The sequence below is a fragment of the Echiichthys vipera genome, assembly GCF_963691815.1.
Source record: "Echiichthys vipera genome assembly, chromosome: 16".
NCBI lineage: Eukaryota > Metazoa > Chordata > Actinopteri > Perciformes > Trachinidae > Echiichthys > Echiichthys vipera.
In genome coordinates, this window is record NC_139841.1 from 4,811,388 (window position 1) to 4,834,497 (window position 23,110).

At 41.8% G+C, this 23,110-nt stretch overlaps 1 protein-coding gene across 1 annotated transcript; it reads left to right on the top strand.

Annotated features, from left to right (window-relative positions):
- Positions 1-334: 334 nt before the first annotated feature.
- lrsam1 (leucine rich repeat and sterile alpha motif containing 1) lies at positions 335-20,748 on the top strand. The gene is made up of 25 exons (XM_083930250.1): positions 335-401; positions 2,412-2,606; positions 3,216-3,272; positions 5,356-5,400; positions 6,369-6,446; positions 6,698-6,766; positions 6,862-6,946; positions 7,048-7,169; positions 7,261-7,351; positions 8,570-8,679; positions 8,842-8,871; positions 9,343-9,465; positions 11,122-11,261; positions 11,398-11,442; positions 12,898-12,968; positions 14,289-14,388; positions 14,497-14,584; positions 14,701-14,775; positions 16,027-16,107; positions 16,422-16,517; positions 16,816-16,914; positions 16,990-17,121; positions 18,486-18,552; positions 18,890-19,095; positions 20,502-20,748. Exons 1-25 carry the CDS (start codon positions 351-353, stop codon positions 20,622-20,624), a joined length of 2,379 nt encoding a protein of 792 aa, XP_083786376.1. The 5' UTR covers positions 335-350; the 3' UTR covers positions 20,625-20,748.
- The last annotated feature ends 2,362 nt before the right edge of the window (positions 20,749-23,110 follow it).

Below are 23,110 nucleotides of genomic sequence, written 5' to 3' on the forward strand. Positions count from 1 at the left end.
GGGTCCCTTGACCTCTGAACTCAAGATATGTGAATGAAAAGTCCCCCCTTCACATACGTGCCCACTTCAGGATAATCCAATTAAATTAAATTCAACTCAATTTTATTTATAGTGCCAAATCATAATAAAAGTTATCTCAGGACACTTACAGAGTAGGTATAGACCACACTCTGTGACTTATTTATGATTTACATAGACCCAACAATTCCCCTGTAGAGTACATTGGCGTTGAAAACCTTCCCTATTACAGACAGGAACGTCGGACAGACCCATCTCCGTGGAGGACGGACACCTGTCTGCACCTGTTGGGGAAGAAGAAAAGGAGAGAGAAAGAGAGAAAAGACGGACAGATGGACAGAGAGAGACAACGACAGACAGACACAGAGACAGACACACTTCCAGTAACTATAATAATATCTATAGTAATGTGAATATGACTCATATGTTATGGCAGTTAATACAGAAGGATAGTAGAAACAAGCACAGATAAGGTGACAGGCAGGACCACGGCAGCAGGCACCACCACCATCAGCAGAGACCTGAGAGACGACAAAGCATAAACAACTCCAGGGAAGAAGTTGAATTAGTAACATGCATTGATGAGACATGAATGATACAGACAGAGAGGAGAGAAGCTCAGAGTATCTGGAAAAGTATTATCCCCTGGCAGACTAGGCCTATAGCAGCATAATTAAGCAGAATCAACAAAATCATCTTAAAAATAACAACATTGCTAAGGGCTCCTAAGCCCTAGCTGTAAGCTTTATCAGAGAGGAAAGTTCTAAGTTTACTCTTAAATATGGGGACAGTGTCTGCCTCCCGAATAGAAAGTTTGACAACATGTAGTTTTTCTCATGCAGCACAATTGTGTTATTTGGCCTTTTCTAAAATTGTGCATTTGAATATTTCTGCTTACTGTGAACCATAAACCTCGATTGCGTTAATTGGGTCTGACTGTAAAGCTGAGACTCTGGTGGATTTAATGAGCCCAGTTATATTCATGTCTGATGATGTTGGTCTCCATAGTAACCCTTTCATTGTGGTAAGAGCATTTCTTTTGTATAAATTAGCTGTTGTGACTTCTAGGATCATCACAGCTTCATGGAACTTTACAACCACAAATTAGAGACCTGGAACATTCAACAAACCTTGTCACTCTGAATTCACGACTGATCTCACTACAGCCTCTGAAAGACAAATAGTGGTTGGGCCCACCAGCAGCCTGTTGGAACGTTAGGAGGTTAATGTTATTCTGACGGATATGTGCACAGACTACATGCCGCCCCTGCAGAAATCAGTGCCTCACTCGGGCCATGAAAAACAAAAATCTGATGAATTAGATGTTTAATTCAAAAGATAAATGAATGAGTAACTGAACTGAGTTGGAAAACAACAAAAACACATTTTATCTGCTGAAGGTATAACAAAAAAACAACCAAAACATACATCTATATGTCGTCCTACACAACTATGTATACACACACCTTCAAACATGTATATACATATGTATAATTAGATTAAGGTAAAGAGGTATAATTAATGCTTAAAAATAATATATTAAAACAGGATAAGTAAATATAGCACAGACTAGCAGACAAAGCTAGCAGCACCAATGGGCTCCTTCCTTTGGGATTGACTTTGCTAATCCACTTGAATGGACTTTACTATGAGAGGAGCTGGTGCAGGGGCCAGTAGGTTAGTCTTTAAAACACTCTTTTAATAAACTCTAGGTTCACTAACTGCGTTGTTGGTGCTTTGTTTTCTGTGTAGGGACTCTTCTCATGCTGCTGCAGAGGTTTGCTGTTATTTTCAGCAGGATTAGTGGTTAAAAAAGATGAAGGCCCTACTCTGAAGGCTAATCAGAGTTAGCCACATTCAGCTGTAAGCAACTCTAATTTTTTTCTCAAAATTGCGAAACGAAGCATCTACAACGTAGTTACCCAGAGTTTATTAAAATAGTGTTTTAAAGACTTACCTACTGGCCCCTGTACCAGCTCCTCTCATAGTAAAGTCCATTCAAGTGGATTAAAGTCAATCTCAAAGGAAGAAGCCCATTGGTGCTTTGTTTTCTGTGTAGGGACTCTGCTCATGCTGCTGCAGAGGTTTGCTGTTATTTTGAGCAGTACTAGTGGCTAAAAAACACGTTTGAATGCCTTCACCATACTAACCCGAGCTAATCAGTGTTAGCCACGTCTGGCTGTTAGCGACTCTACAGGTAAAGTTCTCCGTTTACAGTTTATACATGGAAGAAGTGTCTCGTCGTAAAAGACCACAGGATGATTTTACGCCGGAATTACACTTTAATTATAGTTATCAGTCATCTGGTGCATGGTGGAAATTCTAAAGGGTTATTACAACATGAGTCAAGCCATAGTGCTTCATCTGACTAGTCAAACTGTCTTTCTTTTCAGTGTGCAGGTACTGCCAGTGCTTTCCAACCTGTCCATCTCTCCTCTGGAGTGGCTCTTGTTGTAGGGGAGGGACAGGAGGGGGACCCATCAGGCAGTGAGACAGCAGGACAGGCAGGACTCAGGATGCCTCTGTTCTTCAGAAAGAAGAAACCCAGCGACGACTCCCAGAAGAGACTGGAATATCAGCTGTTCCGGGTAAGAAGAGAGTGTTATGTTAAATCTGTTCCAAGGCAATGCAAAGTCAGTATAGAGCGGTTTTACTGCTAGATGCTAACGTTTTCCTCCCACATGTGCTCCTATGTTGAAAAATAAATAAGAGAGCTTTGGGGGCGAAATGAAAAATGAATCGAATCATGGGTTGCGAAGACCCTTTACAAGCAAGCAGATTTAATAATTATGTAATTATTTACACTGTAAACAGCGTTAAACTGTCAAAGGTTAAATGTTGATTTAAATTAATTCACATTCATTTAAAATCTGTTAAGCAAATCTGGTGAAACAGCTCTCCATTTATAGGAAATGTTACACTTAGTATTCATTCGGAGAACCACAGTTATAAACATAACCTGCTTCTATTTAAGCTAGCTCATCATGTGACGCAGCAATCATTTATAAACACGACCTGGAAAATACACAAAGGTGTATGTTAAGAGGTAATAAACTAACTGTGAGCACGTTTTCACCTTATTCATGCCCCTAGTGTGGCTGTATGTTTTTTGTTAACATAACAACACTCTGCATCTTTGCTGTCTAAAAAAACTAACAGCTCCAAGTACCCAATAACTGTTACTTCTTGTTCTTCAGTCTAAGGAGGTAGGTGCTGATGACATCCTGGACATCTCAGCCTGTGAGCTCTCAGAGGTGAGTATGTTACTGTCAACAGGTCTGAGGCAAGCTTCACTCATGACCATTTATGAATAAAAGTCGGATTTTCGCTTAACTTTTAAGCCAGGCTTAGTACACCTGCAGGTACTACTTTTAAACTTTATGTGAACTTTAAAGTTGTTGTGATTTTGACAAAACCAGAAGAAAAAGCTCTATTGCCCCCACCACACGACTTCCTGGTTGATCCAATCAGGCAGTGCCAAAAACTGCAGTTCTCTGAGTGTCCACTAGGGGCAGGTTTCATAACAGAGCAGTTTCTCATTGACCTCCATGTTAAATAGGCTGTTTTCAAAGCCTCATTAAACCTGTTTAAGGCCTGGGACAAAAAAACATTCTAGTCTGTATGTTTAGGTCAGATCTCCATGACAACACTGAGGGGGGGAATTTTATTGTACCAGGCTGGATTTCATTTTATTGGAGGTTAAAGTTTATGAATAATTAGGGGCGTGGTCTCTTGAGTGACAGCCAGAGTCAAAGTCTAGGAGTGGGAGCGGACGTGGTCAGAAGTACGAGTTCTACAGAGAAGACCTCAAGACTGCCTGGTGGAGTAGCTTCTTCTAACGGCAGACTGGGAACAAACCTCCATCATCCTGTTTGTGGAGACATTTTCTCACAGAGAACAGATCTGTGTCTCCAGACGGACCATTTTTGTCTAAATTCTATCAAACTTTCTGTTTCACCTACAAACATAAATGATGGTGTAATGTTTAGAGTTAATTTAAAGGTGTTAAACTAAAGTCTAACTTCTTATCTTTGTAACCAAATATCGCTTACACGCATAATTAGCTGTGTGCTCCTCTTGGCTCTAGTCGACACCCCGATCTCCTTACTGTAAACACTGGGAGCTGCTGGTCGTCCACATTAACATTAATGCTGTCAAAACATCCAGGACCAAACTTCAGTCCTTCACAATTAAATGACATGCTTTAACAGCTCCAAAATATACTGTAAAGTCTTCTTCATTTCCGTTTTTAATGTAAACCACCACAGATGTTGTTTTTTTCTTTCTCTCGTCAATGTCAATTTAGTTTACTAATTTTAAATGAAAATGCTCATATATAATATGAAACTTGCCTTGTAGATTCTTAGAAGTGTGTAAATAAATTCTACTTCCACTTGGGTGCAGATCACCCAGTAAATCAAGCCATTTACTCTGGTTAAATGACACGGAAGGGTTGTTTACTAGTGGTGCCATCGGAGAACGCTTTGGCTTTTGCCACCCGGAAGAACGAATATTGTTGTTGTGACGTCATGGCGAATTAACGTATACAGGGAGAACTAATCTGGTTAATCACTTAACCAGGGTAAGACCATGCCCCGGTTACTGCTGTGAGCAGTGGCGGATTAAGGTGGTCAGGGGTCCCTAGGCTACTGTTTGTTTTGGGCCCCCCACATTATTAATCATGCTTTATCAGAAAAAAAACCCACTAGAACAGAAGAAGAGTCTGCGACCTTGAAAAATCCTGTCAGTTTAGGAATTTTCGCTGTTCTTTCAATCATTGTGCTTCTCTTTTTTCGTGCTCTATCACATTTCCTCTCTGACATTTTGCCGCCATACTGTCTAGTAACAGTAAATGAGGTATCATTTGACAACAAAACTGACCTTATGAACCCGGCCACATGATGGCAGCTGATTGGGTAAATGTGTCCCATATCTATCCAATCAGCAACTTATTTTTTAAAATGTTTCTAAGGGCCCTAATAGGTGACATTTTTCCCCCATTGTAGTAAATTAAAAAAAAGTAGTCTGGCCAATCCAGGGCCCCTGCACACCTGGGGCCCCTAGGCTGCAGCCTAGGCCAGCCCATGGATTAATCCACCTCTGGCTGTGAGTGTATTCTGAATGACAGAACACTGAAATAGGAGAGATGACCAACAGCTTATGTGACTGATGACTTGGTTCATGCTCTTGTGTGACTTCCAGGTTTTAACTATTGTGTACCTTGCATTATATACATTACTGCTGCACCTGCAGAAGCAACTGTTTTAAACATTTTGGTATTAATAAGTGTGTGGTCAGCACTGCAGATGATAACATCAGTGGTCTCTTCTGCCACAGGTTCCCTCGAGTGCCTTTTCCATTTGCAAGGTGCTACAGAAGAAGGTAAGAATGCATCATGGAGACATACTGTAGCATGTTTATTTTTGGTTCTGTGTATGTATTTAATACACTTTCACCAACATATACAACACCCCTGTGTCAGCCCCTTTCACACGCACGTTCGCACGTTCGCACACACATTCGCACACACATACACACACGCTGCAAACTGAAATTATCCACACGTTACATGGCGGGTCTGTATGTGACAATGCAAATCAAACGGCCTTTACCCCGCCAGCTCCCTAGCACAAAGACTGTTTAAAGACCGGGTGTCAATACAGCTGCCCGGTGTATTCACCGCAAGCGTGCAGTTTGTAGAGTTGCTCCGATTTTGATACCAGTGTCAGAAATGCCTCCGATACTGCCAAAAAGGCTGGCATCAGTATGGGCGACTACACATCATTTATTATAAATAGGAATCTATTTACTGGTTAGCTTCGTTAGCTCTGAAACGGTTCTTCTTAATCTTTAATTAATCAGTTTAATAATTCTTAGTAGTTCTTCTTAATAATTGTTCCTATATTTATTTAGTTAAGTTGCTGTTGCAATATGTTTTTATACTGTTCTATTAAAAAATAAATGTAAAAATAAATGGCTTTCATTTGCTGTATTTATTCATGTTTTACAAAGGGTTTAACCTGAGCCAGGCCTCACCACATAATAATCATGTCACAGTCATGCAGGCGTAGTAAGATCTTTTTCTAGTCTTATTAACACACTGGTATTGGTATCTGTACTCGGTATTGGCCGATACCCACAGCACGAGTAATGTAATTGGTATGGGGAGGGAAAAAGTTGTGTCTTGTCTAGTTCTCAGTCTGGTTGTGTGTTATATGTATGACGGAGAAACTCGGGACCTGATACCTGACACTGTCCAGGGTTCTTCTGTGGAAATGGTACACATGTGTGTGTGTTTGTCCCTGGCTGAACAGTCATCATCAGGCGTTTTCTCTGTTGCTCTCCTTCAGGTCCTTATCCTCCATAACAATGAGCTGAGGTCATTGCTGCCCAAAGGATGTGACATCAGCACTCTTGCAACTTTAAAGGTAAACCAGATTAAAGCATGATGGGAAATGCAAGTTCCAGTTAAAAGGATATGATTTGATTTTGATACCAGTTTTGTGAAGATGTCTAGTTTCAGTCTAGGATTTCTGTGAATGCATAAGCAGAGAATGTAAAGACGCAGTCAATCTGTGAGCAAGCATCCCATCTGACGATTTATCATGGTTTACCAATCCTATTCCTCTGACCACTGCTTTGTCACCAAAGACATGACTAAATCGGTCTGCTTTCAAAGGTTTTGGATCTGCATGACAACAAGCTGACTTCACTCCCAGAAGACTTTGGGAAGCTGGTGTCACTGCAGGTAAAGCCATTCTGAACTTGACTCCTGATACAGTGAAAATGAGTGCGGATGAATGCTACACATCATCCCTGTGTGTCCATTTTGTGTCCTGTCAGATTCTGAATATGGAGAGGAACCGTTTAAAGGCGCTGCCGGACTGCATCGGGGATTTGCGGCTTCTGCAGACACTTAATTTGAAGGGTATGACACTTTACTGCTTCCTGCTCTCTCTCTTTAGTGAGAGGACATGTACAAGTTGTGTGAGACTGGTAATGTTTTCCTACATCACTGTAAATCATTAGGTAACTGTCTCAGTGAGCTGCCCACCTCAGTCGGTTCTTTGAGCAGCCTGCGCACCCTGGACCTGAGTGACAACAACATCGTCCAGCTCCCCAAAACTCTGGTCTACATCCGCACCCTAGAGGTGTGTGTCTTGGGATTCATACTTACAGGAATAATGATGGCTTAAACCTTAGATACGGTTTTAAACAAACTCTGTGTGTGTACTGTGACAGAGCTTCACACTCGATGCTGCCAGGATGTCCTACCCGCCTGCGTCTGTGTGTACAGAGGGCACAGAGAGCATCCAACGCTTCCTTTGCACTGGTGAGGGCTTACCCAATGTTATTCACTACACACACACGCACACGCACACGCACACGCACACACACACACACACACACACACACACAAATCCAACTGTCTACACAGGGTCTTATAGGGACAAGAAATCCTTAAACAACTCATTAAATGTTAATAAAAGGAGCTAATTTTATGTAAAGATATTGTGTAGTAATGGTGTCCCGAGCGGAGAATGAAGTCACCTTCCCTCTGTGTGTGTTGGAGCTGCTCTGTTCTTTGTTGCGATAGGCTGCTTTCACATTTTAGAGCTTAATGCTCAATAATGTTTTTTTTCCCCGGGTCCAGTCTTTCTGCCGAGAATGTTTACGTTCATTTTTGAAGTGACACGTATCTGAAATCAGTGTGTCTGTGGTGTAAATGGATCTCCAACCTATAACGTAACACACGTGAATTGGAACAGAAACAACACAGGCATGTACCAGCTGTAGCAAAGCTGTAGCAACCGTGGCAACCAATCTACAATTGTACGTTGTTCTGGGAAGGCTGCTGTCATTTTCTTCGGCACAATAGGCGTGAGTTGTTCAAATGGCTGCATGCAAATGGACAATCCTTCAACCAATCAGACCAATGATCCCATGAAATACTCCATTCGTTTGTCTACCAACTGGTAGATTCAGCTTTTACCAAAACAAGCCAGCAGTAAAGCAAATACATCCTTTCTTTGGAGAAATTGCTCCAGGAGCAAGTTCCTGCTCAGTTTTCAAAGTAAACTTGACTCTGAAATCAGCTAATTCAAATCGCCGGTTTCCCTATTGGAAATGTAACATATTTAAATCAAATACAGCTGGTTACTTATAGACATTCGTTCCTTAAGGTACAGCTGAGAAAAATAATAGCAAAAGGTAAAACCACAGCTTCGCCTAAACACTACGGCAAGTCTGAGTTGACAAACAGTGCTGCATCCTCAAGACTCTGCACATTATTTAAGTGACTTTGTTATCAGGCTCCGCTGATATATTTTATTTTGAATTCCTGTTTGCACTAAATGTTTACATATAAGTTCCATTACTGTTTGTTCTTTAAGTTGATTTATTCTAAGGTTCAGCTGTTACATCTCATTTTTAATTTTCAGAAGTTTAAACCGGCGCACATTTGCATCCCTATAAAGAAGCGTGGTGATGTTTAAAATATCAGACTCTATTAGACAGTACCGTTGGATTTCATGGTTGATGTGGTTTTCAGAGCTGGGAGAGGAGTACTGCTCCCCATCCCAGTACCTCCTGCCGGTGCTGGAGAGTGAGTGTGGTAGACAGAACTCTGACTGTTTGGACAGCTTGGAGGAGGCCTGGCAGGTACAGCAGGGGACACACTAACACACACAGGACCTTACACAGCAGTAGAATCTGTTGCATGACTACGTAGTATAGTGCTGATGGACCTTGTTAATTACTGCTTACTCTGTATTAACTTGTTTCTGGAAGTCTCATTCAGTATTTCTTCATTTTCTTTTGCAGAACAAATTCAGTGACTACGAGAAGAGAAAGGTATGGGACTGGAGTAATACAATCACTGTTTAAGACTGTCTGTCCCACACATTTCATTTGTAATGTGAAAGGGATCAGTCGTGACAAATCCATAGATCACTATCTCCAGCTCTGTGGTTCTCCCTAGCTCCATTGGCTGTTCTTTAAAGCATTTTGAGTTAATTGTTTTGATTTGTTTTTTTGTCACATTTACTAAAACTGTCACAACATCCTGACAACACAATAAGACAGACGATCTGTGAAAAAGTCATGTATCTCTACCTCCACCTTCTGTTCCTGTCTGATCCTAAAGCCATCTGCTAGATCCACTGTACCTGACTGACAACCAATCAGAGCAGAGCAGTCTCTGACACAGTGTTAATAAGTGCTCTGAACTCTGATCCAACTGTGAAACTAGGCAGCGCTGATCAAATATGAATCAGGATTCTGTTTCTCTAGAAAGACGCACTGACTTGTCCTATCGTCCTCCAGGAGCAGAAGCACCAGGCGAAGCTGGCGTTCGAGTGGCAGCTGGAGGAGAAGAAAAAAGAGCACAGCCAGCTTATGCTTATGAATTCCTCCCGCAAGGAAAACATCCTCAACTCAGTCCGACAGGTACGCAACATGTTGACTCACACCAGTGTAGCATTCATATGCACTGTATGGATTCTTTGAGATAATTTGATGTATTTGAATCCTAAATAATCCTCCCACTCCACTGTTGTTGTTATGAACCTCAGCTGTGAAGGATAGAGCTGAGGGGACATTATTTCATTGTACAGTTTTCATTATAGATTGAATGAGAATGAGAATATTCACAGGCTTATTATAGATTGATCTATTTTTATAAAAAAAAAAAAATCAAAATGTTCATATAAAGTCAACCTAGTACAAAGTTGTGCCTTGAAAGACCTTAGCTTGTCTGACACTCAGTAACACCATGTCCTAACAGCACGTGATGCGAGCGAGCGTCAGCTACAAAATCACTCTGATTACACTTTTTCCTATTCGAATGATCAAAATGGCCGCAAGTGGTGCAGTGTGCCTTTTGGAACTGCACTTTTGTCGGACGCCCTCTATTTTATTCCTGTCGCACGCATCGCAAGTGCCCGGGATGAATGAAGAACTGCTGGTTCATGAGGTTGAAAAGAGGAATTATCTGTTCGATACCTCATCATTTCACTATGAAAACTTAAATAAAGAAAGGCTCAAAGGTGTTCAGTATACAAGGCAAGGCAAGGGAACTTTATTGTATAGCACAATTCAAAGTGCTTTACATAAAGCATTGAGAAAAAAAACACATAAAACATATAAAAGATATCTACACATCAAGGCCTCTATCTTTGACTCTTGATTCAGTTAATAAATGCAGTGAGAAGATCAAAAACATTGTTAGTCTATCTCAGGCCCTTTAGTTCTTACTGAAGATATGAATGCTTGAAATAACCCGGCTGGTCGTTGTATTTTTAAATAAACGGGACTCAAACAGGAGGAAATGGTGTATTTGTTGGGGACTATTTACAGCAGCGAATTAATCCACAGCTGGTGCTCTAGTGAGTAATTGTGGCAGCAGGACGTGTACAGTATGTAGGGTTGTATGTTTATGGTAATAAAGTAATATGTCACCCATTGTAACAGCGAGGCTCATTGATGTATTTTCAAAAGTTTAGCAGTTATTTGTTTTCTCTACTGAATCACACGGGACAAACAGCTGCACTGCTCTCTTAGTTTCAGGCCAGGCCCAGTCAGTGATGTCAAAGCAGGTATTTTGCCTTTGACAGCTGATTGTTTGATAAAGTTTTATAGTCTATAGCACCTCAGCGAAATGACTTTTGGACAACACCGGAGCTCTATGGCACAGAGAAAGGAGAATTATCAGGCTGTGGTAGGATACATTCATTGTTGGTTTTCAGAGTCAAACAAGTCTTTTCCCCTGTGCAAAAGGCAGACTGACTCTTTTTTTTGTACATGCATCAAACACTATCACTACTTAATTGAACTGTTACTCACGGGCCGTGGCCAAATTAATGTTACAGTTAGAGGAAGACTGTTGTAAACTGCAGTCAGTTTGCCGGTCAAGTCACACATGAGGATATTCACGATTGTCCCAATATTGTAAATTCACCTCAATGAACCTATTGTGAGTGTTTTCCATTGTGATCCGTGATACTGTACTAACCCAGCAAAGTTATCAATTTGGGATCTGTCTGTCTGTATGATTTTTGTGTTGATTTGATCTCCATTAGTGTAAATAATGCCTCTGATGTTTAGGAGCAGGAGCGTCTGGAGCTAGGGGTCAGCCAGCAACAGAGGGCCCAGGAGGCAGAGAGGCTGCTGGTGCTGGAGAAAGTCAGACAAGCTGAAGACGGCATCAGCAGCCGCATCAGCAACATGCTGATGGACAAAACAAGGTAGGCCCTGAAAGAACTGGCTGTGTAATATACTGTTGGTTTGGTTGTGAAGAGTTGGTGTGTGGAACTGTGTCACATATTGATGCTTTATGTGCACGCTGTCCACAGATGAGTTTATTTATTTCCATCTCTTTAGGCAGAAGAAAAGTGCAGAGTTTCTTCAAGCCATGGAGGAAGACCGGTGAGTGAACAGGCAAAAAGATATGAGGCGCTCATCCACTTGTTTCCCACTTATCAGACTGAGCCTATTTATAGAGCAGATGCACAAAGTGCTTTGGAAGGAAAATAACAAGGGGATGGCAGGCAGTGGTGTTAGAAGTGCTCAGAGCCTTTACTGCAGTAGAAGTAGTAACACCTCACTGTAAAAGTACTTAAGTAATAGTACAAAAGTATCAGCATCAAAATGTACTTAGAGTACAAAAGGTAAAAGTACTCATTATGCAGAATGGCCCATTTCAGAATCTTATAATATCATATTATAATTATTGATAGATTCATGTAAATATCACTTTAATATTGCAGCTGATAAAGGTGGGGATCATTTGATGTACTTTATATTCTGCTGTGTAGCTTAATCTACAGTATAACAATATACGTATGTTATTTCATTTGTTGATAATATTGTTTTAATAATAATAATTGTTTATTAATAATCTGAATCTGTAACTGGTAGCTAAAGTTAGCAAATAAATGTAGTGGAGTATAAAGTACAATATTTCCTCTGAAATGGAGTAAAAGTTTAAGTAAAGTACAAGTAACTCAAAACTGTACTTAAGAACAGCACTTGAGTAATTTCCCACCACTGATGACAGGACACACAAGGCCTTAAACACATCACCATACTGAAACAAACCTTTGAAACCAAATAGAGTAGTGCACTGATAACTGAAACATATTATACAAGTATGAAGAAAATCCATTTAGTAAACTTGATCTTAAAGGACAGATAAGGAGTTTATCTTAAAACAATACTCCCATCTAAGCACTTTGACAATGATTCTGGTCAGTGTAATCCTTCCTCCTGTCCATACTGGCTGTGAAGGGATTCCTCCACAGCCAGTGATGCACTGTTGTCTTGGTGCATTGGTATACTGTGGCTACGCCCTCGCTTGCTGGTTTAAAGTCATTATTTATGGGTTAATGTCCAGCGCCTTCCCATTGTTAATATGTATATAGTGTATACAGCCATTGTGGTCAGATTTCTATCAAATCTAAAATGATTTCAAACAATAACTCAGTTTCCCTGGAACAGTCATCCCCCTCCTATAATGTTCTTATGCAATGGAAACGTTCACTGCTCCAGCAAATAGGATGGATCTTAGAAACAACAAGGCAACAGTAGATATATCTAGCCTGAGCAGCTCACAGTACTCTAGCTAACATCGCTAATGTTAAACTAGCAAGATTCAAAGTCAGTGACATTGCATACAGTTGACAAACATGAAATATAATTTGAGATTATGTTTAACAGCAAGTTGTAATTGTTCTCCAGTCTTTCACACAAATTGTAGATTAATTAAAATAAAGTCATTGTAATTTGTATAAAGTGAATTTGTATTAGAGTTTGGACATTATTACCTGCTCCTATGGCTCCTGTCAGTCAGTAGAGCTTTACTATAACAGTGTTTCCCTTCAGGATCCGTATGGAGCACCTGACTGCCATCACACAGGAAGAAGCCAACTCACTGAGGAAGAGGGAGGTGGCAAGTAAGCAGAACTTTAGATATACTTTATATAGAGTCATGGCTGTGATTTGTCACAAAAAGATTAATTATTTTTCCGATTGCCATGACATATGCAGGAAAAATTCATGGTCCCCATTTTTTTTTGTCAATCCCCCTGACCTTACATCCTGGACAAAATTGATTCAATAAAAGTTATCCTTGTACATTCATGCTCCCCACACGTTGAACTCTTTTAGTCCCTGTAGGCTTTTCTCTGGTGCTACCATCAAGGTGTAATTTCAACCTCGCACATGAGATATCTCATATGTGTGTCCTATGTCACATTCATGGTCCTGAGGGGCTAATCCTGGTCTTGCATCCCACACCAATCCCTGAAAAAGGTTCATGTTTTGAACTGTTCACAGGATGTTATTTTAGTATTTCTAACTGAATTTAAGGGCCCGTCCACACAGAGACGCATTTTCCTGTAACCGCACAACTTCTGTATCGTTTTGGCCGACCCTCCACACAAAGCCGGTTTTATGGGAGCCTGAAAACTGTATCTTTTGAAACCGGGTCCCAGAGTGGGAAGATTTGAAAACGACTCCGGCCTCTAACCCTGCGACGTCACATAACAACAACAGTGCTGCTGCGTGAGAGGAGAGAGACGGACCCATAGACTGTTTACCGAACTGGACTCTGAGCCACATGCATGGGAATGAATTAGGCCGACCACAGATTTCTCCCTTTTCCCTGATGCTCTGAAGAAGGAGCTAAACTGCTCTCTGGTCTCTTTTTATAAATAAAGTTCTAAGCAGGTGTGAAAAGTCTTTAAATGTAGTGAGACAGTGCCCATCTGTGAGTGCTTTGGGACGGGGAAGGGGCTCCCAGCAGCACCCTCTGCTCGTTGAGGACACTAACTGCAGAGTGATCGGTGCATCAGAGTCCAAAACAGCACAAAAGTCTCCACTAACACCAGAAACAGGGACACATTTCTCTCTAGGATGGAGGAGGATTTGGGAAGTCTCCAGATTTGGAGAGAAACTCTCTGGTGTTTGGATTCTCCACATTGTCTCCCCGTCTCTTCTTCTCTGTTGTTGGTGTATTTCTGTGGACGTTACAGCGCCACATCCAGGTCTGGCATGTGTACTACAGCGTTTCTAGTCGGTTTCACAGGTTCCGTGTGGACGGAAACATTTTTTAAGAACGACGGAGAAAAAAAAGGTTGTTTTCGATCCTGTGGACGTACCCTAAATTTCTCTCGTTCACTGAACTCTAATACTGTTCATTTCATTTGGCACGTGTATATTGTTGGGTGCTTCATTCTCTTTTCTTCTCCTCTCTTCCCTCTCTGTGTTTTTAGTGGCCATGCAGAAGATGCTGTCCGACGGCTGTGTTATGAGCCTCCTCCAGCAGGCCAGTGACTTCCGCAGACAGAGCCTGGTGTCTGAGGCCTACAGAAGGTTAAACACAGGCCCCAGATCTGAGAAGATAGATGTTAACATTGCCAACTTAAAGCTGTGAGAAAAATGTTGTGAACTCAGCTTGCGGTTTCTCTCGGTTTGTAACAGTATGGAGAGTTTGGACAAGAAGTTTGATAAGGTGCTGTCCCTCCAAGTTTTGGACAAATCTAAAGCTATCGCCCACATCTTACAGGAGGTATGTGGTGCCCGGGTATGCCTTATGTGGTTCTCACCAGTGCCATGAGAGCCGGGTGGAGAAATCTAACTTGCCGTGAATCAAGAAAAATCTCACCTTTTGATGGTTGTGTGCAGGAGGAGATGCAGAAAGCAGCGTTCCAGGCCCTGCAGCTGCAGAAGGATGCTGTACACGGCTACATCCGCAACCAGGTCTGTGTGTTTGGGTGGAGATGGGTGGGGTGAGGGTTAAACCGGTCACTGGTCTCTGATCTCCATGGCACTGATAGAATGAGGCTGACCATCACATGAAAAGCTGTACTGTAGAGGAAGTACATTTGCGTTTTCGATCAGTCTAAGGCGAGTTTGAAAGATCATATTTTATATTATACTTTTTTTCCTTTATTAAAATGGCCAAAAAATAATTTAGAGTGATAGCTCTAGATCTAGAGGGAATTCAAATAACTAATGAGATATTTCTGCATTCTTGACACTAGCTATAAGAAATAATGAAAATAATGTCACACAGAATCACCAGAACCGCACTCATCTTTTCTCACTGATTACAGGAATAAATGATGAAGTTCATCATTGTTATGCCACTCGTTTCTGTCCTCTGCTCCGGTGCTGAATACAGTGAAGTCAGCTAAACTACCTTTGAACCAGGCGATGGTACAACCTCCCTGTTGTTCACTCAGTGTGAGCCACTCTTCAGCTGTCAGAGCTGAAAAGAAAGACTTTAAATACTGTTGTAAATGAAGTGATTGGTCCAAATGAGTGGTTCCCCTGTTTGATTCATCACTGACATGGAGCAGGCTGATCACTGAAACACTTGGCAACAAACCTGGCAACCCGACTGCTGGGATTATTTTTTTGTTTTTACGATCTTAAGACACTAGATGGCGGTGTTCCGCTCATTCTCCACATTCAACCTTTAAAGGTAAATTATGTCCTTGAGAGAACACCAGTATAGGGAGCTCTGTCCCAATTAGTTGTCAAAATTAAATGATGAATTACAGTTTTGAACAAATAAATACACAGGTCACAACAAACACCAAGAGAAATATCTTCTGTATAAAATGTATACCAATCTTTTAGCAAAAAAAACATATTTGAATTCCAATTGGACTTTAAATCTTCTGATCCCACACTGGGATTGAACAGTAAGTGACCCTCCGCGCTGTTCTACACACTGGTGTGGTAGAAAATAAGACTGCAGACATTATTGTCATTTCTTTTTCCTGTTTTGTTCTTTTTTCTTTCTCTTCTGCCCGCCCATAGCTAACTCATTCTTACTCATACTCGTTTAGTAGTGTTTTTACATTTACCTGTCAGGTGCCCACGAAAACCCGGTGTGTGTGACACAAAATCATTTCATCAAAGTTTTCATCCTGACTTTGCGTTCAGCAGCATGTCCCTTCCTTCTCCCTGCTAGCTTCACGTTTGCCTCTCCATTGTCCCCAGATCAAGCTCATAGAGGGTGAATTAATGCAGCTGACTAGATTGGAGATTAAAAGACGCAATCTGGACACTGAGAACCTGCAGGTGGGTGTCACGGCCTTTTCATCGCCCTCATTTACTTGTTTTTGTTCCTTCTTCCTGTTGATTACTATATCATTTATTTTGGCTATTTTCATGTCATTTCTTCATTGCAACAATTTATCATTGTGCACATAGAGGTTCAATAAAACAACCAGAAATATGAGGATATAAAATACAGGCTGTCGATTGAGTGATAATAACTATTGTATTAATGAGAACAGAGTTTTATTTTCAGTCTTTGTAGTGTGTATTGTTGCTCTACTTCACGTCAAGGTGTGTGTGTCTGTCTATCTGTCTGTCTGTCTGTCTGTCTGTAGGAGATTCTGGTGGACCAGCGCACGGCTCTCAGTGATTTGTTGCAGCAGCTGCTGAAGCAGAGAGACCAGAGGGAGCAGGAGCTGCGACAGGTTCTGGTAAGAAAACTGGAGCCGGTACCTGGATTTCTGTATCAGAACCCACTTACCTTCTTTTTTCAATTATTTCTCTGAAATAACAAAAAAAAGAATCAAAAGAAGTTTACGCTTACATTCTGTCAGGTGACGAAATTTGGCACCAATTGTGAGTCACTACTCAGTAGTAACAAGGTTTTTCACTCCTACCTTTAAAAGTACCAAGTTTGGCACTCAACCCTAATTACATGTTACGCACACTCTTCTTACCATTCTGGGGTCAGTGGTTAAATGAGACCAGCAATCACTTTTTTTTTCCCAGGCGGAGATGGAGCGGAAGTCTGAGTCGAACCAGCAGAATTACTGGATGATCCAGTACCAGAGACTGTTGGATGCCAAGCCCCTGACACTGCGCATGCAGGTACAGTACAGTGCAGACACACAGAAACAGCTGGAAACCCAACTGTGCTGCTGTTAAACTGTTATCTTATTGCAGGAAGCGGGCGTGGAGAAAGAGTTGGTCAACCTGTTATGCAAACTGTCAGCTCAGCACTACTTGCCCATCCTGGCTCATCATCGAGTGACGACTGAGGCCCTCCGCCACATGAACTCCTCTGACCTCAAGAAGGTGTGTCTGCAGCCTCATTACTAACACTGGTCATTTGATGGTGGAAATCTATCATCACACACAGTTTGGGGTGTAAAATCATCCCAGGGAAATACACTTATAAACCATCGAGACAATTTTTTCGTGTAACAACTATTAACTATTAGATATTGATAGGCTTTAATGGCTTTAAAACAGCTTTTTTAACCACTAATACTGCGCAAAACTGTCATGAACGGTAACTGGAAAACTTAGAGATGCAGACACGAAACACAGAGTCAGGTTTAAGGGTTTAAATCAGTGATATACAATATATAAAAGTGCACAAGGGAAAAGGGAGTGAGGGCTAGTGAGCGGTGTAGTGCTCTCCTGAGCTAGTCCAGCGTCGGTCAATGTTCTCAATTCCAGATGGGGCGTCCCTCCACGTACTAATGGCGTCCTTCAGGTGGCAAAGAATTGTGAGATGGCCATAGGGAGAGCACAAGCGGGTGGTAGACAGGCAGGCAGACAGGTTGACAGGATAACGGGTGATTGAAGCAAAGAAGCACAGGAACAATAACGCAAAGGTACACGAAGAAGAGTAGAAATACTGAATACATTAGGGGCCAAGGATCACAACTCACTACCGCTCTGCTGATGCAACGATCTGGCGATGAAGGAGTCTCAGGTTCGGCTAAATATAATAGAAGGGAGGTGATTAGTGGCAAGGAGTTCCACCTGGATCAGCTTGCCCGGAAAACCACACCTCCAGCTGACAACAGACAAACACAGAGAGGGGAGACACATGCAGGGAAACACAGACAGAGGGAGACAAAACACAGGAACAAAAGAAAAGAGAAGGGCTGCCAGGATGGAATCCTGACGCAAAATAACAGCAAACCTCTGCAGCAGCATGAGAAGAGTCCTTACATAGAAAACAAAGCACCAATGGGCTCCTTCCTTTGGGATTGACTTTGGTAATCCACTTGAATGGACTTTACTATGAGAGGAGCTGGTACAGGGGCCAGTAGGTAAGTCTTTAAATCATTCTTTTAATAAACTCTGGGTTCACTAACTACGTTGTAGGTGCTTTGTTTTCTGTGTAAGGACTCTTCTCATGCTGCTGCAGAGGTTTGCTGTTATTTTGAGCAGTATTAGTGGTTAAAAAAGACGTTTGAATGCCTTCACCGTAATGCCCCGAGCTAATCAGTATTAGCCACGTCCGACTGTTATCGACTCTCCCGGATATCTTTGTTAATAGTTGTACACGGAAAGAATTGTCTCAATGGCTTATTTGATGAGTGTCTTTGCCGTAAAAGAGCCTGGGATGATTTTACACCGGAATTTCACTATAACTACAGATGAATGTGCAGAATAATGAGCATCGATCGTTTCTCTTTGTTCAGCTCGGCATTAATGAAATAGGAATCCAGAAAGCTCTTCTGAACTGGGCTCGGGAACCCTACCCTGAAGGTACATCAACGCGCATCCTACATTATACAATGATGCTGCACATGATGTGTGTGAGTTTTCAAAGCAAAGAAATCCCCTGTGCCCACAAGTTTTTATTTGATTTAATCACAATAACACACACTGGGTGGTTGTAAGTAATGACACTGGGCTCTTTGGCACTTCTCCGACTAGAGGCTACAGATTTATCACCAGCGCTGTAGGGATTTAATGAACTGAGAGAGAATTTTTTACAAACAGTTGAAAGGATGAAGATGATGTGTAGGACCATTGACACTCATGGGAAGTCAATAAAAAGCTACTGTTTTTGCTGTTAACGCATTATCTCCTCCCCCACCAGGAGCCTGTAAGGCTGTGGAGCAGGATGTGGAGGCAGAGGTCGCCCCCACAGCTCCACCACCCTGCTCCCCTCTGTCACTTCCCAGTACCTCGACCATCCAGATGCCCAGCCCGCCACTCACCCCGGGGACCCCCGTCACCCCCTCTGCCCCCAGCCCTGTGGAGGGACCAGGGAGCTCAGAGTGTGTGGTCTGCATGGAGACCAGGGTAAGAAAAAAGTGATACATTCAGTATCAGTAATAATCAATACTACACTTGTTGTTCTTTCATATCAATATTGTGGACACGTGAAAGTTTTTTAAAGATATAATCTGTAAGAGTGAGTTAAAACAATGGTGATTGATCATGTGACCCGCTATTGAAAGACCTTGTTGCCTTTTTGCTGAGTATTCACATCTGTGTGTCTGTGGAGACATTCCCTCTCTAGTTGGAAATACGTCTCCATGTTAGTGACGCTGCTGAGTCACTAACAGCTATGCTGTGTTCAGTTCTAATCTGAAATCCGGAACTTCAAACTTCTGAGTCAGGCTTGTAGTAAGGGCAGAAGTGTAATAGGAACATGTGTGTGTGTATGTGGATTTAAGAGGGAAACATATAGTGGACTGGAAGTAGAGATGTGAATGTGTTTCAATAAAGTTTACAAAAGAGGACCAAAAAAAAAAGTAAACACGCATTGTGACCGTGAACGTAACAAGATGGAGGCTCTGAAAGAACAGGCTCACCTGCAGTTGCATCTTACCACCAGTTTTATATGGGCCCGCTCATTAACACAGGCAACAGTTACAGTTAAGGGCCCGATTACATTTGATTAAAAAAATGTTCTCTCTTTTCCCAGAGTCATTACTCAGTCAAATCTGAACACACACATATTTTTAGATTCTGTGTGATAAATCTCTGATGTAGCTCATAAATGCACTGAAAATCCACTGCAGCCAAACTAGACGCTCATTGGATAAATGCTGGGCTTTGTGCCGCCCATCGGACGCTCAGCGTCTCTATGGGCACTGTGTTGATTATTTATTTGAATTTTTTCTTTGCTCTTTTTTTTAAACTTTATTGACACATTCACCTCTGCTTCTAGTCCGTCTCCTATATGTCCCCCTCTTACATCCATACACACACAAACACACACACACACATGTTCCTATTACACTTCTGTCCTTACTAAAAGCCTGACCGAGAAGTTGAGGTCCCAGATTTCCGATTACAATTAAACGCAGCATAACTGTTAGTGACGATCTTGGCCGACAGACAGTCTGTCAGCAGCGTCACTAACATGGAGACGTATTTCCAACTAGAGAGGGAATGTCTCCACAGACACACAGATGTGAATACTCAGCAAAATGATCAACCACCATTGTTGTAACTCACTCTTTGATAGATAGGAACTTAGAAGACACTTAAATGGATGAGTATGAGTATAACTTTAAAGGTGACAGAGAGATTTCATATCCCAGTGTGTCAGTGCGGTTGATGTTTCCAACACACTTAGTGATAGTTGTACTCCAACAACTCTCTGAAGACGTCATCATTTCACTGTAACTGCTGCTGTTAGCACACGTGTTTACACTCTTCCAGATGACTGATTGTGTCCCGTCCTCCCCTCTCTCCAGTCTCAGGTCATCTTCCTGCCCTGTGGCCACGTGTGCTGCTGTCAGGTGTGCAGCGACGCTCTGCAGAACTGCCCTCTGTGTCGTAGCAACATATCCCAGCACATACGCCTGTACCACAGCTAGGACCAAGGGCACTGTGCCGCTCCTGCGCTCCCTGTATTTATGCATGATCATAAAGCTGCTGACCATGTCATGTGTAGGAAAAGCTTTCAATGAGCTGAGCCACTTTTCCTGTATTAACCAAACAGTACTTTGTGATGTACATGCAGAAACTAAGTAGAATAGAATTATTTTAATGGTTTGTTTTTGGTGGTCGATGGCGTCCAAGCCTGTTTTATTTGTTCTTTTAAATTTCATATTCGTTTTTATTTGTTTTGTATTATATATTTGGAGCCAAGTGGATTACACCACTCACTGGTTTAAGACCGACTGTTCTTTGCCTATAGTTTCTCAATTGATATGTGCCTTTCTCTGGAAATCTCTCTTTTTTTTTCTAACACTGCTCTTTGTCTGTGGTGACCAAAGTAACACCTGTCCAACATTTGTCGTTGATAACTAAAACACATATTTAAGGCTTAATATAGAGTGAGCGGGTCATCATTGTGAATGAAATGTCCTGTCCTACATCGTTCTGTTCACAATAATGTCCTGCATTTTACCACTTATTACACGGCTACTTACTCAAGGAATCAATCATTTCACACAAAATATGGATTTCAACAGAAAGCTATGGATTACTTTTGCCGTTAACTTTACCGGACTTCTTTGGAATGATGGACGGGGTCCTCCACGTCAGAACTGCGTCCATAGAAACGCTCTGTTATAAAGAACTAATAGACCGTAGAATGCTGTGATTGATGTATTGGAACTGAGAGTTCAACAAAGCTGTGTAATAATGATTGTTATTGCTTTTTGTTATAATTGCTGGTTGTCGTTGCATTATTAATGCAACGTCATCCTTTCGCTTTTCAATCCAGTACACACCGTGTCTCACCCACACTGCCAGAGGCTTCTTTCCTCTCTTATCCAGGGGCGTAAATAAATAAAATAAAAAAAATACACCCACAGGGTGTTCTGAGGGGTACAGAATGAAAGTTGCTTTTCCGAAAAAATATATTTAGTCTGAATTAATATTTAAAAATATTTTTGACAGGTTTGACAATGACTTTCTGTCCCGTTGTGTTTCCATGGTAGCAGCCAATAGCGTTGGGCGTTGCAGGTTGCCAGGTTTGTCTGTTGTTGCTACAGAAACAAGAATCATTTTGAGTTGAGAGCTAGCTAATGGATTCCACAGCACTCACAGAAAGACTTCAGATGAAGACTGGCTAATGTTAAATACTGTTGTCAAAAATAAGTGATTAGTCTAAATTAGTGGTTACCCTGTTTGATTCATCACTGACACACTCGGCAACAAACCTGGCAACCTGACTGCTGGAAATTTTTTGTTGTTGTGACTACGATCTTGAGACACTCGATGGCGGTCTGTATTCTCCAGATTCAACCTTTGACGTCTATGGTTGACTCTTCTTCTCTTCCATATCTGTCCCACCATTCCACTATTTCAGTGAAGGTGCAATACTAAATTGGTGGAGTACACCTTTAAAACTAGATGTTAACACATAATCTAACAGGACCTACCTGATTCCCTAATCGTACTGTGCTTCAGTGGTGCACATACTCCTATTTAACGGTTACAGTTGCTTGCTACCTGGATCCAGCTGTGGACCTCACTGTAGTTTCCTCCCCTCTTGTCTGTGACACATCATTTGATCCCACTCTCCTTTGAATCGCTATATGTGGTGCATATGTATGAACTAACAACACATCGCCTGTTTGTAGCCATCACTAATGCTCTTATACTCTTTCAAGTGCTCTTAACTTCAACATCCCAGCATGTTTCAGGTTTATTGTATATGACTGTTAAATGTAATGTGTAAGAGATTTCACGTCCACAGACTGATTTTCCTGTACTCACCCTGAGCTCAATGTAAATGCTTTGTGTTGCTAAAGAGATGCAGCGCTCCTGCACATGCAGCAACATCCGGAAATGTACTGAAATACAGTATACAAACACTTAATGTTGTTGAGTCTCAATATAAAAACACAAATATTTGATATAGTTGGACATCCGCTGTTGATGTTATACTTGTTTGTGAAGGGAGTGACCAGCCTGTCTTCTTGGTGAGCATATACTGCATTAATGACATGTTTTCTAATTAGTCTGCTGGAAGATGTAATATCAACAATAGACTGTATAGTAAAGTATAACGAATCTGTATTCTCATCTCATTTTCATCCGCTTATCCGGGGTCGGGTCGCGGGGGCAGCAGCTTTAGCAGGGGACCCCAAACTTCCCTTTCCCGGGCCACATTAACCAGCTCTAACTGGGGGATCCCGAGGCGTTCCCAGGCCAGTGTGGAGATCTAATCTCTCCACCTGGTCCTGGGTCTTCCCCAAGGCCTCCTCCCAGCTGGACGTGCCTGGAACACCTCCCTAGGGAGGCGCCCAGGGTTCATCCTTACCAGATGATCCTGAACCACCTCAACTGGCTCCTTTCAACGCAAAGGAGCAGCGGCTCTACTCCGAGTTCCTCACGGATGGCTGAACTT